General features: G+C 38.2%; 1 protein-coding gene across 3 annotated transcripts in view; it reads left to right on the top strand.

Annotated features, from left to right (window-relative positions):
* Positions 1 to 14,272, top strand: part of SYNE1 (spectrin repeat containing nuclear envelope protein 1) — a 299,972-nt gene extending 285,700 nt beyond the window's left edge. For all 3 annotated transcript variants that reach the window (XM_071740591.1, XM_071740590.1, XM_071740592.1), the window contains 7 exons: positions 818 to 1,029; positions 2,447 to 2,647; positions 2,978 to 3,106; positions 3,506 to 3,718; positions 4,669 to 4,761; positions 6,362 to 6,420; positions 13,141 to 14,272. In XM_071740591.1, coding sequence (XP_071596692.1) covers positions 818 to 1,029; positions 2,447 to 2,647; positions 2,978 to 3,106; positions 3,506 to 3,718; positions 4,669 to 4,761; positions 6,362 to 6,420; positions 13,141 to 13,381 — 1,148 coding nt within the window. In that variant the 3' untranslated portion in view covers positions 13,382 to 14,272. The remainder of the gene's footprint in view (positions 1 to 817; positions 1,030 to 2,446; positions 2,648 to 2,977; positions 3,107 to 3,505; positions 3,719 to 4,668; positions 4,762 to 6,361; positions 6,421 to 13,140) is intronic.
* The last annotated feature ends 6,723 nt before the right edge of the window (positions 14,273 to 20,995 follow it).

The raw sequence follows: 20,995 nt of genomic DNA, 5'->3' as shown, positions 1-20,995 counted from the left end.
AATGTTTTCTGATGAAAAAGGTTGCTTATGTTGCTGTAGAAAACATACAAGTTAGCATTCATTTCTTCTAATATTAGCTTTCACTTCTAGTATTATCTGTCTACAATACAGAAAGCTATATACACCTGGTAAGAGCACTCACCTTACTAATTGTAACTATCAACAGTAAAACAAGAAGTGTTGCTTTCTAAAAATAAGGATTTGTTCCAGGTATTATAAAGGCAACATTTCCCTTCTTAGTGTGGCACGATGTATCACCCATGCACTTTATTTTATTTTGGTTATTTTTTTATATATTTAAGTTAATGGAAAGATACAGCTTGTTCTTCTGCCATAGGATTCCAAGATCAATAATATGAAGAAATAGCCCCTAATTTGTTTGGTTTTAGCACAGGTATTTATCAGACATCAGCAGTAGCTTAGACACATGTAGTGAGGTGTAGGTATTAGATTGTAATAGATACAAATACTAGTGAAACTAATAGTAAATAATTAGACATATTCAGATTCCTTGTCCAGTTTATGGAAATCTAAGATGCCTGCTTTAATGATCTGTGTGTATCAAATTAATTCTGTTCACACAAGACTGACATTATAAAGTCAGTCAAATTGTTGCCTGACATCATCCAGATTCTTTCTTCTTTCTTTGAAACATCGTGTTCTCCAGTCTAACTTAGTTCTCAATGTGGTGCTTCATGGGCTGTGATTTTTTTTTGGTTTTTAAGATTTTTTTGTTCTGCACAGGATTCAACTGGTGGAATCGTATGTGTGGCTAGTTGTTTTTTGCTTCTGTTTAATTTGGTGTTTATCATCCCAGGTGTAATTGACCGATGGGAATTAATCCAGGCTCAAGCGCTAAGTAAGGAGCTGAGGATGAAGCAGAATCTTCAGCAATGGCAGCAGTTTAACTCTGACCTTAATAGTGTTTGGGCTTGGTTGGGAGAAACAGAAGAGGAACTGGAGAAGATCTGCCGCCTCGATCTCAGCACGGACATACAAACTATTGAGCTCAGAATTAAAAAACTGAAAGTGAGTTTTATTTCTCTTACGCATGAGTTACCATGTAAAGAGACCTGAGTGCAACAGGTATGTTGAAGAGGTTGTCAGTAGTTGCAGCTGGTTTGCTCCATTCTGCAAGCAACTGCTGATAGCTGAACTAGGAATGTGCTTTTATTCATCGCCTTTTGGCACAAAAATGTACCACTGACATTTACTATATAATCCAGTTGAATAATTGAAATAGTAATTTTGTGGAAACTCTGTAATTCCACAATTTGGCCAAGTTAAATTAACACTCTTCAAGTCAAACTGGTAACAAAACAGCTACCTTAAAAGAAACACCACACTGGGACATATGATGAAGGAAGAAGGGAGTGTCCTGAGGGCTGGTACTGCTGTCACCAGTGCAACACAAGAAAAATTCGGTGACACTTGACAACATTCCTTTTTCTATTTCTGTCATCTCAGGATGTGAACGCTGCTTTTGTGATATCTCCTGAATATTTTACACCTATAAAGACATGTTAATGTGGTGGTCCACAGCTATGTATTCAGTTACCTAGCATTTTACAAGCCTGGGCTCAAAAATGTGGGAGCCAATGCCAAAATGCACTGTGCTTTGTACTAGAAATGAGGTGGAGAGATAGTAAAGACTATTTCTAGCAGTGATCCATGTAAAGCATATTAATGCTAATCTTCACTGGAATCCAAATATAGCTGCCATAAGTATTACAAAGGTCACTGTGACATAGGGCTTTTAAGTAAATGCTGTAAAGTACGTGGAAAAGGGGCATTTCATAAGAATCCTGTTCTTATCTCACCCACTCTTGGAAAGCCCATTAGTGCCCTCCAAACCAAAGGAGGTGGGGCTTCTTTCGTGGCTTCCAATGTAAACAAATCAGAGGTTTTATACGTCCTGCTTCTATAAATTGGAGTAAGTTGTTTGTACTCTTTGTATGTTTTCTTTTCCTCAGTAAAAACTTTTATTTAAAAATATATTTGACAGCAGTTTCCACTTGAAAAAATGTTGATTTTTATGTTCATCAGCAAATTGAGAAATGAGAGCAAAAGTTTTATTATGAGCTAAAGTAGAATTGGGCAATATCTATTTAAATTTTGTTGGGCCTGCTCTGTCTTTAAAATACCTGAAATGTGAGCCAGATCTTTAAAATTCAACTATGACTTCAGGCTTTTAAGACTACAATTTTAATTGGCTTATTCTAGTAAAATTTTAGTAGATGCTGAAGAGTGAATATTTGCAGCATCACAGAATGAGCAAAGTCTCATATCCAGAGTAAAGATCCAGCTATAATAAGCCACCATTCTGCTGTTGCTGATGGCAAATCACTGCATTCTTGTGGTGCCTTCTCTACTTGGTTCCTTTGAATGTCGCGTTTTAATGATTTCCATCTTTTTTTCCCTCGTCCCACTTTGTCTTATCATCAAGGAGCTGCAGAAAGCAATTGATAACCGTAAAGCAATCGTCTTATCCATCAACCTGTGCAGCTCAGAGTTCACTCAGTCTGACAATGAAGAGAGCAAGAAACTTCAGGAGCGCCTGTCTCAGATGAATGTGCTCTGGGACCACGTGTGCAGCATGATGGAAGCGTGGCGCTGCTCATTGCAGGATGCGTTAATGCAGTGCCAGGTCTGTATTGCCCTTGGTTTAAATTGTCAGCATCCCACATAGCAAAAGTGCCAACCATGTTGTTATCTGGTGTACTCATTATCCAGTCTGAAACTTGCCTGAACAATTCAAAATACATCTTTGCCACGTCTTTTCTGAAAGAGATACCTGCGCTACCTGAAGCACATAGTTCTAGCCCAAGATTTTCTAAATTTTTCATCTCTGGAATTCTAATCTACTATTCTACACTACCTTGTAGATTGTTATTTAGTCAGCAGGACTGAAAACTAAAACCTTAATTTGACTTGAATTTTCTGCTATGCTGTTAAAATCATCACTGATCATTTGCAGGATTTCCATGAAATGAGCCATAGTCTGCTGCTTTGGTTAGAGAATATTGACAGAAGAAAAAATGAGATTGTTCCCATCAATCCAAACCTGGACTCAGAAATGCTGCAGGATCATCACAGGCTTCTAATGGTAGGGCTAAAATCATGCATTTCTCTCCCAAAGTGCATAATTAGAAAAGCATCTAATCACGCTTATGTTTCTCTTGAGGATTAACATTATACATTGCATGCTAATGTACAACCCTGGGACCAATGTCAGTAACTAATTTTACTTTGTTAGGGAACACTGCTCACTTCTGTAAGTAGCAAAACTCATGATTTAAAAACTAGCAGTTAAAATCTCAGGCAACTGCTAGGCTGATGTCTATCTTTCTGACGGATTTGAAATTTTTATTACTTCTCTTTTATTTCTGTTTCATTAATTTCAAATTTCCAGTTTTACGAGTTCTGACTTTTTTTTTTTTTTTAATTATTATTTTTCCCATTTTTAACATCTATTAAAAAACCCTGATGTTTGCCTTGGCAACAGCAAATCAGACGTGAACTGCTGGAGTCTCAGTTGAAGGTGGCCTCACTACAAGATATGTCCTGCCAATTGCTAGTCAATGCTGAGGGCAAGGACTGTCTTGAAGCCAAAGAGAAGGTGCATGTAATTGGGAACAGACTGAAGCTCCTCTTGAAAGAGGTCACACATCATATTAAAGAACTAGAGAAAATTCTAGACATTTCAAGCAGTCAGCTGGTAAGTCATGTCTTTTTATTCCTTCCTGTTTGCTGGTTGCACATTTCCCATTTCACATTTTGACTTCTGTGATCAGTACTGTTGGCTGCACTCTTTCTGTTGTTTGAAATCCTTATCAAGATAGAGCACACTGAATCTCTACATTTCATAATGTAAATGTCTTTTGTGATATGGTGGGGGTTTTTAATACACTAATTTTTTGCTATTTTGTGTTGTAATAAGTATTGAACATCTCAGTTTGTTTATCCTGCCATGACTGATTAAATCAATTGGCAAAGCATATGAGTATATGCAGTACTGAAAATTATAGTGTGTCAGAAAATGTTCTCTCTGTTAAAAAAAAACAACCAAAGAAAGCCCATACAATAAAATCTGTAATATGCTAACAGATCTTAGTGCCTTCTGAGCTATGAACTGCTCCAAATAATCCAAATCTTTTGAAATTATCGTGTATCTCGGGGTGTTTGAAGAGAGAGTTATACATACATCATTGCCAACAGTGACAGTTTTAAAGATTTGCAGGTTCTTCTTCAGTTCCCTTTTTTACAGTATGACTAGCTAAGTGCGTAAGGCACGAGAACTCAGCTCTCCTTCCTTCTAGCGGATTTCTTACTGTTTAAGTAAAATCTTGGTGGTATCAACCTCTTCTTGTAACTAAAGGCCAATAAAGACCAACTTTTTTTCCCTTTCCGTTGACATTGTTGGGAAATGTATCACCTAAAGCAACTAAGTTTTAATTACCTGTTTGCTGTGCTTTTCCTTCGGGGCTAACAGAGAACACAGATAACACCTTAGTCTTAAAAAATTTGATAACAGAATTTGACTGCTGCATTTTATTTACTTTGGAAATACCTTTGCTGGGATTTCACTCAGGGTTGTTTTTTTTTTAAATTTGCTTACCTGAACAGCTAGTTGCTGTGTATCTGAGTTCCATTCCTTCTGAACTTTAGGAATTGTCCTCATGGTCTTCTGCTGATGAATTAGACACATCAGGCTCAGTGAGTCCTGTATCTGGAAGAAGCACTCCAAGCAGACAGAGAACGGTAATTTCATGTTGTCTATTTTCTGCCAGCTCCTAGGTGGGAGCTCTAGATGTATACAGTAGCTCTAGCTAGCTGGAAGGCCCCTCTTCTCACATGGTAGGACAGGAAATGGCATAAACCAAAACCAAAACACAGCTGCTTTCTCCACCCTTGCTGCATATCCCATCCTGCATGAAATTTAAAAGTGGTAAATACTATCTAAACCCAGGGCTGTCAGTGTGGTTGGTTTACCATGGTATGGCATGTCGTGTCTCTTGTATTTTGCTCTAGTGATGGCAGCCACCCCAAAGTCTGGTCTTGTCTGGTATAATCAGTCCTCTATTTCTGTTTGGCCTTCTCTTCAGAGCTGCTTCATCAAGAATCTCAATAAGGTTTTTTTATTTTTTTTTTTTTTTTTTTTTTTTTTTTTTTTTTGTCATTTCTGATTAAGGTTGCAGATGGTCTTATTGAGACTTTGGATGAGTGGCTAAGTAGAGCTGAAGGGCATAAAACATCATTAAAAAGAGCTAGTTGCACACGACCTAATCAATGGATATGATGGCAACTCTGGAGTTGTCTATTTACATCGCTGGCACAAAATTCAAGAAATATAGCAATACATGCCTAGAATTTAACACTTCCATACTCTGAGCCCAAAATGGAACTGCAATTATTTTGTCTTTTTTCTGCAATGCTATTGGTTGATTACTTTTGCTTTTTGTCCTTAGTTTTTAAAGAAATCAGATTTATTTTGCTTGGGTTTGGTTTTTTTTGTTTTTTGTTTTTTTTTTCCATTTGCACTTTCTGTAAAGCCTCTGAGTTCTGTCTTGATAAATTTTATGGCTCTTAAAATTGATCTTTTGTTTTTCTGATTTTGTTTCACATTCACTAGTTTCCTTTTAGATGCTAGTATGAGAATGTAAAGGAATACTGGCTTTTCAAAAGGAGAAAGAATATAAACCTTAATTTTTTTTCAGAGCTCATTCTTCTAAAATTAAACTTAAATTACTAATAGAAGCTCTGATACCACAGATGTAATTGGAGGATGCCTGACCATTAAAGGAAATGGAGAAGTTTTTTACCATGAAATATTTATCTAAAGAGTATGTAAAATTCTAATAGGTTTCATCTTAAGATTTTAAAAAGCATTTTTCTGTCTCTAATTTGCTAGTGTTTATCTACATGACTACTTTTTTTTTTCATTTTGTCCATAATATTTATATATATCAAAGTTGTATGATTCCTTGGAGTCTGCATTTGCATTTTGACATGCCTATATTTACCCGTGTTCAACTTATTTTTTTTTTTTTCTATTTCATGTTGCAGGATATTTGAGCTGAATTTCTAGGGAGGCTTTTTTCAAATCCAGAGCTACCATTCATAAACGTAATAACTAAACTGTTAATTTTCAAGTTCACTGTGTATGTTCCAATCATTTCCATATCCAGCTAGGTGCAAAGAAAAGCCAGTTTCCTTGGTTCATGGGTATTGGTCACTTCATTTGATTTTGTTTCTTTTATGTTTCCTTTGCTGCACTTTTAATTTAGTTTCATCAGTAGCTTGTCTTTATTTGCCTGGACTGAACATTCTTCTTTCTTTACCCCCTGTTCATTGCAAACAGCCACGAGGCAAATGTAGTCTCTCACAGCCTGGACCCTCTGTCAGCAGTCCACATAGCAGGTACCTTATTCTCCTGGTTTCCGCACTCTGTTCTAGAACCCCAAGAGGATGATGGAAATTGGCCGTGATTCCTCTCCGTCCGCACCAACTCTCTCAGGTGGCCAGGACTTCTAACAAATGAAAACTTCCCTTTTGTCAAACTGTTACCAAAAGGGGTTCTCAGTTGTTTCAAATTCTTTGTTAAATAGAAATACTGGCTAATCCTTGAACATCTATAGCTTTTGCTTCGAAGAACACCATGTAATCAACATTTATTTTTCATATGCCTGATTGGGGTGAGTGTATGTTTTCAGTCATGATATTTAATGAGTATTTTACTTTGGCATGATTTCACAGAAATGCCACTAGGTTCATGGCAAACACTTTTTATCATCCTCTTTTCCTCTAGATATTAAATTGAGGCAGGTTCTAGGCCAATACCATATTCTAGAATTCACAAAACCCACAGATCTGAATGAGACATACTAACATCCTTTTCTTATTTTCATTCTACTTTTTTTTTTTTTCTTTGAAACGTTTTGTTCAGATTGTGGGTTTTCAGTACTTAAGACTCAAAATTACAAGTCAGAATTTGAGGGTTTTGAGACTTGGGGCCACTTTCTTCCCCCTTCAAAGACTGCTGCAATATAACGTGCTAACATTTCCATTACTTGCCAAGTGCTTGCATCCTTGTACTGCTCTGGAAGCAGCACTGTCCCATCTCTGTCTGACCAGTAGAGAGCAGGCTTGCAGCTACAGCTTTTTGCTTTCCACATTGTCTCCAGCAACCTGTCATCTCTGCAGCTAACAGTGCTTCTGCATTCCTTGTTGTTGTCAGCGTGATGTGTGTACCTTCACTCTTTCACTGATTGGTTCACTAGCCTCTAGAGTTAGGAAGTTTTCAAAAAAAAAATTTAAAAAAAGTAAATGAGCAGGCTGATATGTGTAAAGAGGACATTTTATGCTACTTTAGCATCTTCAACATTTAAAATAATGAGAAAGTATGATGAAAATTGATTTGTGCATATAGTTAAGTTCTAAATCTCAATTATTCAGCTTAAAAAGTTGCTAATTTATTTTTAAAATAACTCCAGTTAAAGACTTGATGTTAGAAATAAAGCAAGATTTAATACTAGATTTAATACAGTGACTAAGCAATAACCAAGCAGACAAAAAATACCTAAATTCTGGTTTTTTTATCATTAGCACAATCAGGGCTTTATTCAGCAAAATTATTCTCAAATATAAATGAAGTAAAGAATAAAACTACTTCCCATGTAGCTATTGACCTAAACACTTAAAATAAGAGTTTGCTTTATAAGTGTAGTTAGTGACTGCGAGTAAGGTGGCATAGTTGCAAAACCACACAGCACAGCAGGTAGAACAGATAGAGCATCATTCGCTGCTTCCTCTGGCACCAAGAAGCCTTATTTTCAGCAGTTTTTTTTTTTTCTTTGAAACAATAGGATACCACATAGAAAATAGGGGAAATATGTACAATCCATCTTTCTGTTGGATGGAGAATTAATTTTTCCAACCCTAGTTTACTATGAAGCTTGGCACTTTGTTTCTTCTAGGGAGTGGGAAAAGGGATGAGTGGGGCTTTACTCTGCAGCCATTAACATCTAGCAGGAATGGTGGATGTCTTCAGCATGCTTGCACTAGCAACATTGTACTCAAGAAACATATATTGTGTGTGCTCTTCCGCTCTCCTGTATAGTCAGAACACTTCTGCCAACCTTTTGAGAAGGTTATAGGTGCGAGCTCCTGGCTCAGAGAGCACCTAGCAGTGCTTTGCAGCTTTGAGATTCAATCCTAGCAGTGGCATTGGTGCGGCACCTCTCAGATCAAGTCTTTCCAGCACTGTTTATTAACACATCTTGTAGCAGTACAACACAATGTTCAATTTGTCATTCAGACAAGCATGGAATACAAATGAGTCACTGCTGAATAGGAAACTTAATCAAATGCGCAAGCCAGACAGGTTGTGGTTGATGTATAATGTGGTTTTAACTGATAAAGAAGTACAGGCTGTCACTGTGTTCTGTAATATTTTGACATGCCTCTGATCAGAGTACTTTGTGTTTGATCTTGCACTGGATCAGCAAACCCTCTTAGGGTGTAGTATACAGGAGAACTAAAGTAAATTTTAAAAGGTTTATCACATAGGAGGTTGTGAAGGAAAGTTTATTTAAAATCAGAGGGTCCACATTTTGTGTGTACGTATGATATTGTTTTGCCTTCCCCATTATCACAACAAAAAGACAGGTGTTTGTAGAGTGATGCTAAGCAAGGTACAAGCTTAAACTAGACCTTACTCTGTAGATTTAACCAAACACAATTCCTTATACCAAGAGGTATAAGTAATTCTGTGCCAAGTGGGAAAGCAAGTCCAGGAAGTAGCTCCTCTTTCTTCATCAGTTCAGTAGAACTGTTGTAAATGCACACCTGGAACTGTGCTTGTGGATTTTTTTGAAGTGATTAAAATGTTAAAAAGGTAAAAAAGGTGTTTAATTTGCTCAGGGATGTTTACATTTGTCTCTCTTGAGCAGCTCTATTCTGGTCTTGGTGCCACAGTGCCAGCCTCCATTTCCTGCTCTCCCCAAGCCTCCACAGATCACTGCTGGATCTTTAAATGTCACTGGCTGTTCCTGGAGCAGACCAGGCCATAGCACTCTCTGTGTCTTTGGCTACAGAATGGCAGTCATAGCCACACAGCAGCTCATACACAAGGTTTGGGCTTGGCTTGCCATGATTTTTCTTGTGGTTACTTCTCACACTCTCACTTTGAGCTTGTTACTTTAACTTCATATTTAAAATGGACATATTCACCATCTTTACAGGGTTAGTCAAATCTGAAGCTGAAGTGATGTGATACTGAGAGCTAGGTAAAAAAATCAAAGTCAGAATGCACCAAAACAAGGTCACTTCTGGAGTCTCCTAGGCCACCAAGAGAAACTGCTACCTGTCCTTGTGGGCAGGGCCTCATACCTTCTCCTTCATAACCTTAATAAAAAACTAGAATTAGTGGGAACAAAAAGTTAAAGGACATTATCAAATTTGATTTCTTGGATTATGTGGAATTACAGTAATTTCCACCTTGAATATGTCTAGGTGTACTAATTTGGTTTAATGCCAACATTGTCCTTTCCTGTAACAATGGTTCAACCTTCTTTCTGTCTGATCTGCAGTATTTTATAGAGGGTAGTTTTAATCTCTCTCAAGTTTTATATAGGTAAACTCATCTCTTTATGTCCATCATAGGAGAAATATTCCATTTTTCTAACTCCTTTGTCTAAGTTTGGCTTCATCTTCCTGAACTATGTTGACTAAAATGATATAAATTGTACCAAGTGAGATCTGATTAGTGACTTATAGAACATCATTAAAACAACCTATTTTTCTCTTTTGGAAATCTTGAACTGAAGTATGTTTTAAATTTTGTTTTGTCCCTTTTCACAGCTCTTCACAAGCCATACTATTGGCTTGTGGCTATCCTGTGTCAGAGAGCTCTAAATTTCCCTCGTTAGCTTCAGATTGTGAATTTATGAATTTATAGCAGAAGTTATTATGGCTACCTTACATAATATAATCTTAAGCTCCTTGAGCTACTTATTAAGCCTGTTGTGTACACCCACTTTTTTTCTGTGCAAGAAGCATATCTTATTTTGTATTTAAAGACTTTCAGCTTCTGCCATCATACAGGTGAAATTTGCTGTTCTTATGTTTTGTGCTGTAGTCTTTTCACAAAGATATTAAATAAATACTTACCCTGTTTAGCTCTGGTAATAACATCCTACTAGCCCATCAGTTCCTTTTTTGACATAAGCCTGTTGACTGCATTCCATCAGTCACTTCCCCATTAAATTCACTTTATTTATTCCTATCAGCTTCACTTGGATGATAAATTCTCTGTTAGCATATAAAACACTAACACCATTCACCTTTAAAAGAAAGTATTTGTCTAACCTGATATTAGAGTTCTGGTTTTTGCCCATCCATGCTATTATTTGGTAAATATATTATCTTCTCTCTTGAAATGCTTGGGGAAGAGTTCCAATTTCTCTGGCAACTACAAACTCAAATAATAAGTGTAACTATTACTTGCACTTCTTAAGGTAATTTATGAGATTTCTTTACATGAAAAAGCTTACTGGAGGCCAGGTCTACAACTGTGTCTCCCCCTTTTATCTAATTAGTAGGAGAGAGAGCTAAAGATGCAAGCTTTAGAAAAAAAAAAACTACCTTTCCTCAAAGTGGCATAAAGTACTTCAGATTTCCCTTCTGTTGGAGTAAATAGCAGTCCTGGCCCTTATGAATAGTGAGCCTTTTGTAATAAAGAGTGTATATTTTTGAACATCTCTCCTTACCAAATCCATTAAACTCTCTAAGCTGAGTCATTCAGTTTTTCAGTCAATTACATAGATTACAGAGGCGTACCTGGAATAAACACAGGCAACAGAGCACTCAAACTTTTTAGAACTCCCCCTCTGAAGACGTTTTCATAATGTTTCATTATTTGCGTGTTTAATTATTTCCATGCAGAATTTGGAACTATACTTCAACATCCTACTTCACTGCAGGAAGTGTTTTGGAAAACTTTGCCATGATCTGTTTTAAGTTTTGAAAGAAAGTTTATATTCATTGTTGAGTGCAGCCATGCGGCTTACACATACTACTATTTTTCTTCTTTTTTTGGGTAAACACAATGCAAAAGTGCTGGATTGTGGTACTAAAGCCGCAGGAAAAGAAAATAAAAAGTAGATGCTAAATTTGCCTACTCCCTTTTGATGATCTTCTTGGAAAATCCCCTTCTGACACCCAGTGTTGCCCCAAAGTAACTCTGAGTCAACGAGGAAAATTCTGACTTTACTCATTGTAAAACAGCAGTCACCAGCTTCAGAAATGTGGCTTTTTTTGATTGGGATTAACAACATTTGCACAATGAGAGCCTTGTAAATAAGTAGACTGTGCAATCAAATGCTTGGAAGGTAATTAAGCACTCCTTGTTCCCTTTGTTCCTACCTCAGTCCATTAACTTTCTGTCTTGGCATTCTTAGACAAAGTCCCAACCTAATTGAACTTTAATATGGAATGCTCTCATGCTGTTAAATGTGCCATATCCTTTCAATATGCTCTTTATAAGACATGATCTTACATTATGTGATAAGCAGTTTTCCATCTGGGCTACAATAACGTGGATTCAAACAACTTGCGGTCTGGTGTTTTGATCACTGCTCCTTCCTGGGTTATTTAAGTCTAGTTAATCATCTAGCAGACCTGAGTGTTTATGTATCTGTTGGTCACCTAAACTTTACCAAATCTGTGTGTTTTTCTTATTCTTCCTTGTGGGATGATACACGTTCATGAGCAAGACAATAAAAATGATCTCAAGCATAGAAATAATAGTTTTCTGAACATGGTGGGAAGAGGACTCTTGCTAAGCCTCATATAGTTTAGGAGATATTTTTTGGGTTTTGCATGCTTTCTGACACAGATTCAGATTTATCTGGGAGACAGGATCAAAAGGACTAGGGGAAGGCAAGAAGACACTAAGAAAGCATCTCTCCCTATTTGCTTTACTGGGGAGGATTTGGCTACAGCCAACAAGCCTATTCTCCCACACCTTCAAGTTGAGGCTCAATCCATTTTTATAAGTATTTCAGTCACTTAAACCCAAGCAAACCATAGATTTTCTGGGGCTTTATAATCATTGCAGTCATATGGATGTTTTATAGTAATATGTCTAAGGCAAAATTCATGACCTTGTGTCTTAATGAAAGGGTTCTTGAAGCAAATTATTTGAAGGCTCTAAGTTCTTCCATCTGTGGCTAGTGTTAAAAGACAATACTTTCCCATGTCATTTAATTAGCACACACTGAGAGCATCAAATTTTAACTTGCATAATTACTCTTTTCAATCATTCCCTTACCTCAAAACCTGTCACCTGTACATTAGAGCTCTGATCATTTCAGTCAAAATGAAAGTGTGAAATCTCTTTGTCTCTTTATCCTTCGTTTGAGAACATTGGATTTTTGTGCTTAGTTTGAAATATACTTTTGGAAATACTTGCAATTGGTCTCATCTCTGCCATAGATCTGTGATAGATATCTGCCATTTCAAGTTAGAACCGTAGACACAAGGAATAAATTCACTCAGAAGCTGATGGTGTCAAGTCAATTAAACAAATAGATTCTAACTGCTGATTCAGTGCAAGATTCAAAATACAATGTACTTTGGAGAAAATCACTCTCCTTTGCCTGCATATTTGTGCATTAATGGAAGATTGATAAAAGTAAATCTTAATGCATTTATCCCTGTGGGTGCTATATATAAATGTAGAACCTTCTGAAAATGAAACACAACTGCCCTTTTAAACAAGGAGGCTCCCTTTTTGGACAGTGTGCATTGAACATGTGACAAGTGTAGCCCACCTTTTATTTTCCCCTCTCTAGAGCACAGTGCTTTAAGTGGAGAATCTTCCTCATAATTGATTAAGGGGCTGTGGGGTCACAATGCCCATTTTATTGTGAGCATTTGGCGTTTTCCTACTCAGCCTAGAAATGCAGGGTCTGTTAAGAGTGTGAGGCAAATAGCATGTTCAGTAAAAAATGCCTCTGCAGTTGCTAGTTGAAGTATGTACGACTTTTAAACCAGCCTTTAGGGACAGCTGTGTGGCTGGGGGCAGCCTCTCCCGCAGTAGTGTTGTGCTGTATTCACCTGTCCATCCTTTTTTCTCAGGTCCACAAGAGGTGGCTCAGGTTTCTCCCCTTCTGAGGCTGGGCCAGCACGGCAGCGCCCATCTTTCTTCCTCAGAGTCCTCAGAGCTGCTCTGCCACTTCAGCTCCTCTTGCTGCTCCTGATCGGGCTGGCTTGCCTGGTGCCAATGACCAAGGAGGACTACAGCTGTACCATGGCCAACAACTTTGCCCGCTCTTTCCACCCCATGCTAAAATACATGAATGGTCCACCTCCGTTATGAAGGAGACCTGCAAGACAGCGGGGACCTTGCTGGAGTGCTAGCTGGGAGGCAGGGTGGTTTTTTTAAAAATCCTGGGTGACAGGATTCAGTGTGGCAGCTTTACCTACCTGCTGTAGCCACTGCTGCGTCCATAGCGTTCTCTGCTGGCTACTCAGCTAGTAAAGCATCAGTATATCAGCATCAGACTGCACAAGGTATTACCTGAGTAACGTTGTTTTAATGCTCACATCCTGGGTACTAAGGAGAATGTGATGTGTGTGAGGGAAATGTCCTTCCCTCCAGCATTCTGGATCTTTTAGCCACTTTATATCCAGGTCATTGCCCTGTACTATGCATAGCTGAGGACTTGATACTGTAGATCCTTTTCTGTGTGCTGCTCTTTATGAGCTATTGCCTAGTCTTTGTTAAATACCCCCTCAGTATCTACAGTAATGCAAAATAAAGAATGCTAAAGAAATTTTAGAGCAGTTGTAACATAACAGTTTTAAAGGATCTTGTATGGCAATGTATTATTCCCTGTGGTTTCTGTTCTGGGCATGGTGTTCTAACTTCTGCTTTGGATGCACAAGATGTAAATCTGAGAAGCACTTTTTTAAGATTAAAAAAAAATGGGTGTAATAAATAAGATCACAAAAGATTTTATGAGGACAAATGTTGAATGTCAAGTTGAAAAACAAAGAACATATTTATGTATGTACAGTTTGCTAAGCAAAGTTTTGTTTGTATTGATTTCTTTGCATTTATTATAGATACCATAAAATATTTTGTCTACGTGCTTTTTAATGACAACTATGGAAACCTCTAAGTTTAGAATGAGAGATGTATGGTGTAAAAATTAGAAGAGGTACATATGCTGCACTTCTAAAAATAATTAAAAAATGCTATAACAAATTAATTGTTTTAGATGCATGTTTGAATTAGAAGATCTGGAGAATTTGACAAATTATAATATACATGAGAAAGTATCATGTAAGATGGAAGGGGTTTTTCCTCAAGTTTATTCTTGATGTTCATTCTCACCCTGTGTTGTTCCTGTGTGTGTGTGTTTGTATTCATTCAAGTACAGCCTTTGGCAACTGAGGTTGTACCAGTCTGCAATGACGCAGTTTTTTTCCTGTGGGTGTGTTAGAAACTTCTTTAATATTCTCCATATTAAAGCTTAATACCAAGATAGATGGTTAGGCTATACCACTGATTAGTCTAGTGGAATGTGCCTAAAACATAAGCATAAAGAGCAGAAAAAAAAACCCAGAAGAGGTGAAAACTTATAAATTTTCTAGAAATACTGCAGAAAACTTTGAGCAGTAGCACATACCATTTGTCCAGTTTGTCACTCAGAACTCAACCAAAACCAGATTCTTTTTGATTTTGAAAAAATACAGAGCATGTCTCTACGTTACTGTTCTTTAATAAGTTTTAGTTGTAAGCCACGGCACACGATGTAAATTTTTCCTGTGAGCTAACTGTTTTTACTTTGAATATATTGTCCTATGTAACAGAAATTAAAAAGCCAGAAGAAAATGCAAGCACATCAGTTGCTGTTATGTAGGATTACTTTTTTGAGATATCATCATTTGAGCTGGTATGTAGGGAGGGTGATCAGAGGTAGGTGATCAGAGGTACCACAGGCTGAACTCCAGCATTTGAAGGAGCCAAAGTAAAGCTTCCTTTCCAGATAAGTGTGATGTTAACATTTTTCTTAAAAGGATTCTGCATGTTAACAATGTTAAAGGTCTGAGATCCACACTTGGACTGATAAAAGTATGTATTCCTTTCAAGGCTTAGTGTCCATAATCACTGATTCTGAGAAGACAAAGATTAGAAATGCAGTTTTAGGGTGCAACGATGAGCTCTTGCTTTGAACAGGCCTGGCAAATTCCATAAAACTGCTCTTTCTGATACAGTTCTCTTTGGTGATGTAATTTCGTCGGTGGAAATCAGCACGCCTTTTCTGAATAATATGGTAGTTTGCTCAGTGAGTCCAGATCTCTCCATGCTTTAGACAGCTTTTCATCAGCAAGCCTCTGGTTTTGGTCGTTAATTTTCTGTTCTCTTTTAGAAGATGCTTTTGTTCTCCTTTAGAAGAAAACATTGTAAAAGGACTAATTTAGTGAGAAACAAGGATCTCGTCCTGACTTTGTCTCCCATTTTCCAGCCAGCTGTTGGACCTCATGGAAGTAGATGTTATCTAAAGAGTAGTAGATATCCTGTGAGTATCAACCTATGAGACAGCAGTGTGTTGAAGGGACCAGGCATAAAGTAACAGGTGAGACCTCTCTTCATATCTTACACTATTTAGAAACAGAGAAAGAGGTGGGGAGGTTTGAAAGGACTTATTTAGGAGGGATCAGGAAGTTCAAGGAAGATAGTTCAATTTGGATTATGTCAGATGCAATTTATCAATTTTAATATCAAAAGTATACAGGATAGCACCTGGCATGCTTTGAATTGCAATCTGATATTTACATTTTTCCAGCTATTTTGCCAGTCTGTATCCCCTGCTTCCCTTGTTTGTCTGATGTCTTCCCCCGTGCATTGAGACCTAGGGAAGAACGGCCTTTTTTGGGCAGAAAACAAGCAGAATTTGAACACCTCACTAAAGCTCCCAGGGGAGTTTTGGGAAGCAACCACTAAAATGAAGTGGTGGAGGGGAATGACTTAGTCTTCTTCATGATGGTCATGCCCCTTTAATTTTTCTCACCTCTTGGAGTTTTAAGTCTAGGAGGTTAAACTGGTCAAACAGGCTGGAGAAAACTGATGTGAAACCATAGGAACTTCTCTTAATTAATCCCTTAAATAGAGTTAAGTCTAAGGGGGAAAAGCAGCTATGGTAATTAATTGAAAGTCAAGGATTTGGAAGGTCATATCATAAAGTGTCAGTAGCCCTTTTGAATTAGCTCTGATTTTGGCTGATTATTACCTACAGGTCACACATGCACTGTCACACCTCTTTCTTGTTGATGAACTAGAGGGCAGAGTGTATCTGCTATGCCTTGCTATACCTTGCTTCCTTTCAGATGTTTTACAGCAAAGCATCAGGCTCTGAACTCTAGCCATAGAGCTAGCTGTAGCTTCAGTGTCTGTTAATTTGAAAGAGAAATAAAGGAGAACTTTCTTTTGACCTGAATGATCTGCTCAGGCAGAATCCTCCCAGTAAACAGCAAACTCTCTACAGCACAGAAAGTGATAGAACATACATCAGGAAAATATCATAGACAGGAAAAACTCCTGTTTGTAAATTCTAAAGCTCCCATATCTTCAAGGATAGAAATGTCAGTCCATAATATGATATCTCAAGGCAATTGTGGGCACTGTGTGCCAGCGGGTTAGAGGATCCCTTGAGTGTCACTTTGGACTTCTTACTTTCAGGACTTTGAATCTGGACTCGATAAAATCAGCATCTGACTCGTTAAAGTGATTTGAGCAATAGGCTTCAACAAAAGGAATTTCCTGGCCCTGAACCAATTCCATTATGACTTTAAATGGGATTCTGCAGAGCTAGATCTTGATCCTAAAAACAGTGAAAACAGAATCAGGCACTTCACGGGATCCTGTTGAAACAGTCACCATCCCAAGAGCACTGTTGACTTGAAGATCTCGCTTGAGTTGCAAACCCTAATGTGACATTGACATATGCATTGATCATCACAGCATGAACCAGAGTAAATGGGACAACTGGGGGGGGAGAGGAGGGACACCACACACAGACAGCTGTCAAGCATTGTAGTCAGTGGCACTAACCAGGTTTGCAGCCTAGGCATCTATCTCATCCTAATAATGTCAGTCTGCTCTCACTGTCTGTCTCTTCCTGGGGCTCTGTCACAAAGGACTTGGGTGTGGGCAAGCTTTTTAAGAAATACCCAAGTTAGAGTCTGAGATAGCCTGTCTCTGTGCTAAGCCTGCAACCCATCACTGTCTAAGCCTGCGTATCACCTACTTGGCCTCTGCAAAGACAAGTGTCTGATTTCTGGTAATGTGCCTTGAGCCTTGGCTGCAAGACATGGGGAAAAGAAGTACAGCAGCTGCTGAACTCTGTGTCTGTGTTGAGTGCACTTGTTCAAGCATAGAAAAAGTAGATTCTGCATCTTGGGTAAATGCCATTCATTACTGCATTGTATTTTCCCCGTTTTCTCTAGCGATAGCTGCTGTGGAGATGTAATGATCCCCACAGCTTGATGCATCTTGCAACTGACCCCTGCTTACTGACCTGTAGTCACCTCATAACTGTTGGGTGTTTAAAGGCATAGTGGGAACTGGTTGCTCAGTGACTCCAGACTGAGAGATAAGATGAAGGCACTTATAATGATAATAGCAGAAAATAATGAGCACCATTTGCCTTGAACTTGGTGGAGTTTTGCTTTGCAAAATCTGAGGGCAAAGTAATATTTAGAGATGTCTGACGGTGTTAGGAGCACAAATGATCTTAAGATGACAGAAATAGTGTACCCTTATTCCTCACAGCTGTGTGCATGATACCCTTTGCCTATCCTCCCCTCTGTTCCAGCAGCAGTAACAGCTTCATTCTGCAACAGATCAATAGTTTCACACCACGAGTTTGCCACCCTTCCAGCTCTGCTGCATATGCTGTGAACACCTGCAGTGTCACTTACTCTTTCCTTAGAACTTTCTTCTACAGCTGATTATTGAATAAGGACAAAGATGCTGGGATTTTTTTATGAACAGTCATCCTTGTCTCTCAGAGTCTTATGGTATTTGAGGTTGAGAATTGTGTTTACAACACATTAGCATCTCTCAACATGCTCATCACCATCATGTGCATCTGAGTGCATGGCTGTGCATGTTCAAAGCCATAACAGAAACTGGTTGCTCACAGTCTTCCAATGACATATGCTCTCAGGATTTAAAAAATGTAGTGGGATTCTGGCAAAAAAGAACAAAGTCGAGGAGAAGAAATGCAGATTTTTAAGTAAGAGAAGGAGAAAGCATTGATCTTCTTACTTACTTGTACTTCCTGCATTTTATTTGGTGTTTAAAGCAGTTTGGAAAGGAAAAGAGCAGGAAGGTCCATGTCGAGGTTTGTGTTTAAACTGGGTGGTCTGGCTATAAATAACTCTTGCAGCAGTCAGTTAATCTAAACCTGTGTTTGCTTAATTTGAGGGGGGAAGGGAAGCTGGAGGGAGGGAGTCATTTGTCTTTTGGCTTTCAAGGAAGAAGGGGTGTCTTACATTCACAGATTTCCCTATGCAAGGGAACTAGTGGAGGTACTGGCTGGTTGTTTTAACCTCTGCAGCAATGATGTGAAATGCACTATAGCCGACTGAGTTCTGTTGTTGTTGCACTTATTTGGCTATAATTAGACCTAGAGGGACATAGGAGTGAAACCTGTATTTGGTAGAAGCTATGCTTGCTTCAATAATATAAAGAACATTGGAATATTCTATTAATATTCCTCAACAAAGAAATAAATAGGAATTATCTAGAGAACTAACTTGTCTTCCCAAAAAACAGTAGATTAAAAATTTGTGAAAGGAAATTAATAGCTGTAATCTTAAGCAGTGAAGACTTGTCATAGGCTAAGACCTGGTTAAATGATAGAAATCAGAATGATATTAAATGACTGTTCTAAAACCAGACAGGAACTGGAAGCTGTGACTTCTATTGCTTTGTGCCACTTAACATATCATTCAAAAAATGAACTGATCAAAACTCTGTGGTTCAGAAAAAAAAAAAATCCATCTAAAGACCTGAGGCATAGCAAATGGATTAGACCACCATGAGTTCTGAATAAAACTGTGGCACATTTGATTTTCGGAAGAAGGAGAAGGCTTTAGGAATGTATTGTCCATTTCTTGTATCAGAGATGGCCTTGGGGAAGGAGAGGTAAGCCACTGAGATTTTCTGTGGCAGGGATGATGCAGATGTGGATGCAGTTTGCACAAGGATTACTCAGATCAGACTCTTTGCTTTTTGAGGCATGCTGTAATTCCAGGGAGACTGCTGTTCTTGATGTTGTAGTTGTGGGGTGTTTCATTGCATTGTTTTTAGAAAGGATGTTTTAAAAGACAGCTGGAAGCAAATCTACAAGAGCCCATTTTTTTATGTGAGTGTTCACAAGCCTATCCAAGGAATGAGACATTCCTGTCTGTAGTATTCTCTTTATAAATAATTCATTTATTGTCTGAGAGGGTCTCCTGACCATTGAGCCCCAGGTTAAAACACATGGTTGCAATTTTTACTCTGTTGCTAAATTTGAAGCATTTTTCATCCAGGTGTGCAGACTGTGGGAACAAGGGGAAAGAGAAGTACTGAAAGAAAGCATGATGCTGTAGCATTTTGCTTGATATAGGTAGATACAAACATGACATTTTGGAGCTGAAGTTTCTTTTATTTTCAGATTTAGCATAAGAAAAAATAATCCTGCAAAGGCAGACTGGATGTCAAACTCCTCTGTTTTCATATGACTGCTTAAACTTTTAAGTTTTTATGTGTTGTATTGTGACTCTCACTGCAAAGTGGGTAGCACTTTTTACTTACCTCTGTGGCATAGCATATTTGTTTCACCTTTCCATAGTGACATCCATTCTCAGGCGGTGAGTGAAAAATAAAAAATCTGTCAAGTAAATCTTTCTGTCTTAGAAAGAGAACTAAATCTTTGTATAGGAGCTAATTATCTTACAGTCCCAAGCATGTGTTGCAAAATTTGGCTGAAAAAAAAATAATCCTGAAAGCACAACCTTTCCTCATATGCACATTTTTCATCTGTTTAAAATGGTAACACATTAGAGGACTGTACAACTGTGGAGGTATGGAGAGCAATAGGAGATAAATTTTATATAACTTGTGTGCCTGCAGAAATGAAGACATTAGCAGGGTGACTCCTGAATACTGTAACACAATAATCTTACAGGGCCATGAGAGCTAGTTAGCCTTGCACCTTGCTGAGATAAGTGCCAAATGTTATTATTTTGATGGACAATTTTTCTGAAGACCTCATGGACATTTTTACACTTGAGCCTCTGTGTCTGCAGGATGCCATGGTGAATGGTAGTAATTGGAACCTTACTGTGCATAAGAAAAACCATGTACGCTGGGCCTTTCAGTGGGCATTCTTTCTATGTGAGAATACTCCTGAGTATTATGTTACATGTTTGGATTTTCCTCTCCTCTCCCACTGGCTGGGCAGTGGAGACAAGCAGTGCAATGTAGAGGAAGGAGATGTGAGACTTTTCCAGACTAAGAAACATCTGATTCATTAGGTAGGTATAATTTTGAAGAATGTGTGACCACGAGGCCCTTAAACAAGAGTGGTTGTTCTCACTGACAGAGCAAATTGTAGGCCATGAAGAAGCTGTTGTCACTGAGGAACAAGGGGATTACCTAAATTAACTGAACAGGAAAAACAGGTAAGATAGGTACTTAGGTGATGTTCTACCTTTCTAATCATTTATATAGAATAAAATATGCTGGGACAAGACATGCATCACGTAGATGTTAGGAGAGAAAGTGGGGGGTGTTGGATGGGGTGGGTGAGTGCTTAATTCATATGACTGTGTGCAGGTATATGGGCTCCCTCAAGGGATAAGCAGCTGCTCTGTGAGGTGGTGTTCCTGGTGTGAGTGAAGTGAGAGTGATGGGCCTGAGCCAGGAGTTTCA

The sequence above is a fragment of the Heliangelus exortis genome, chromosome 3 (genome assembly GCF_036169615.1).
Source record: "Heliangelus exortis chromosome 3, bHelExo1.hap1, whole genome shotgun sequence".
Classification (NCBI taxonomy): Eukaryota; Metazoa; Chordata; class Aves; order Apodiformes; family Trochilidae; genus Heliangelus; species Heliangelus exortis.
Note: the sequence above shows the minus strand (reverse complement) of the source record. Positions and strands in the feature narration are given on the sequence as shown.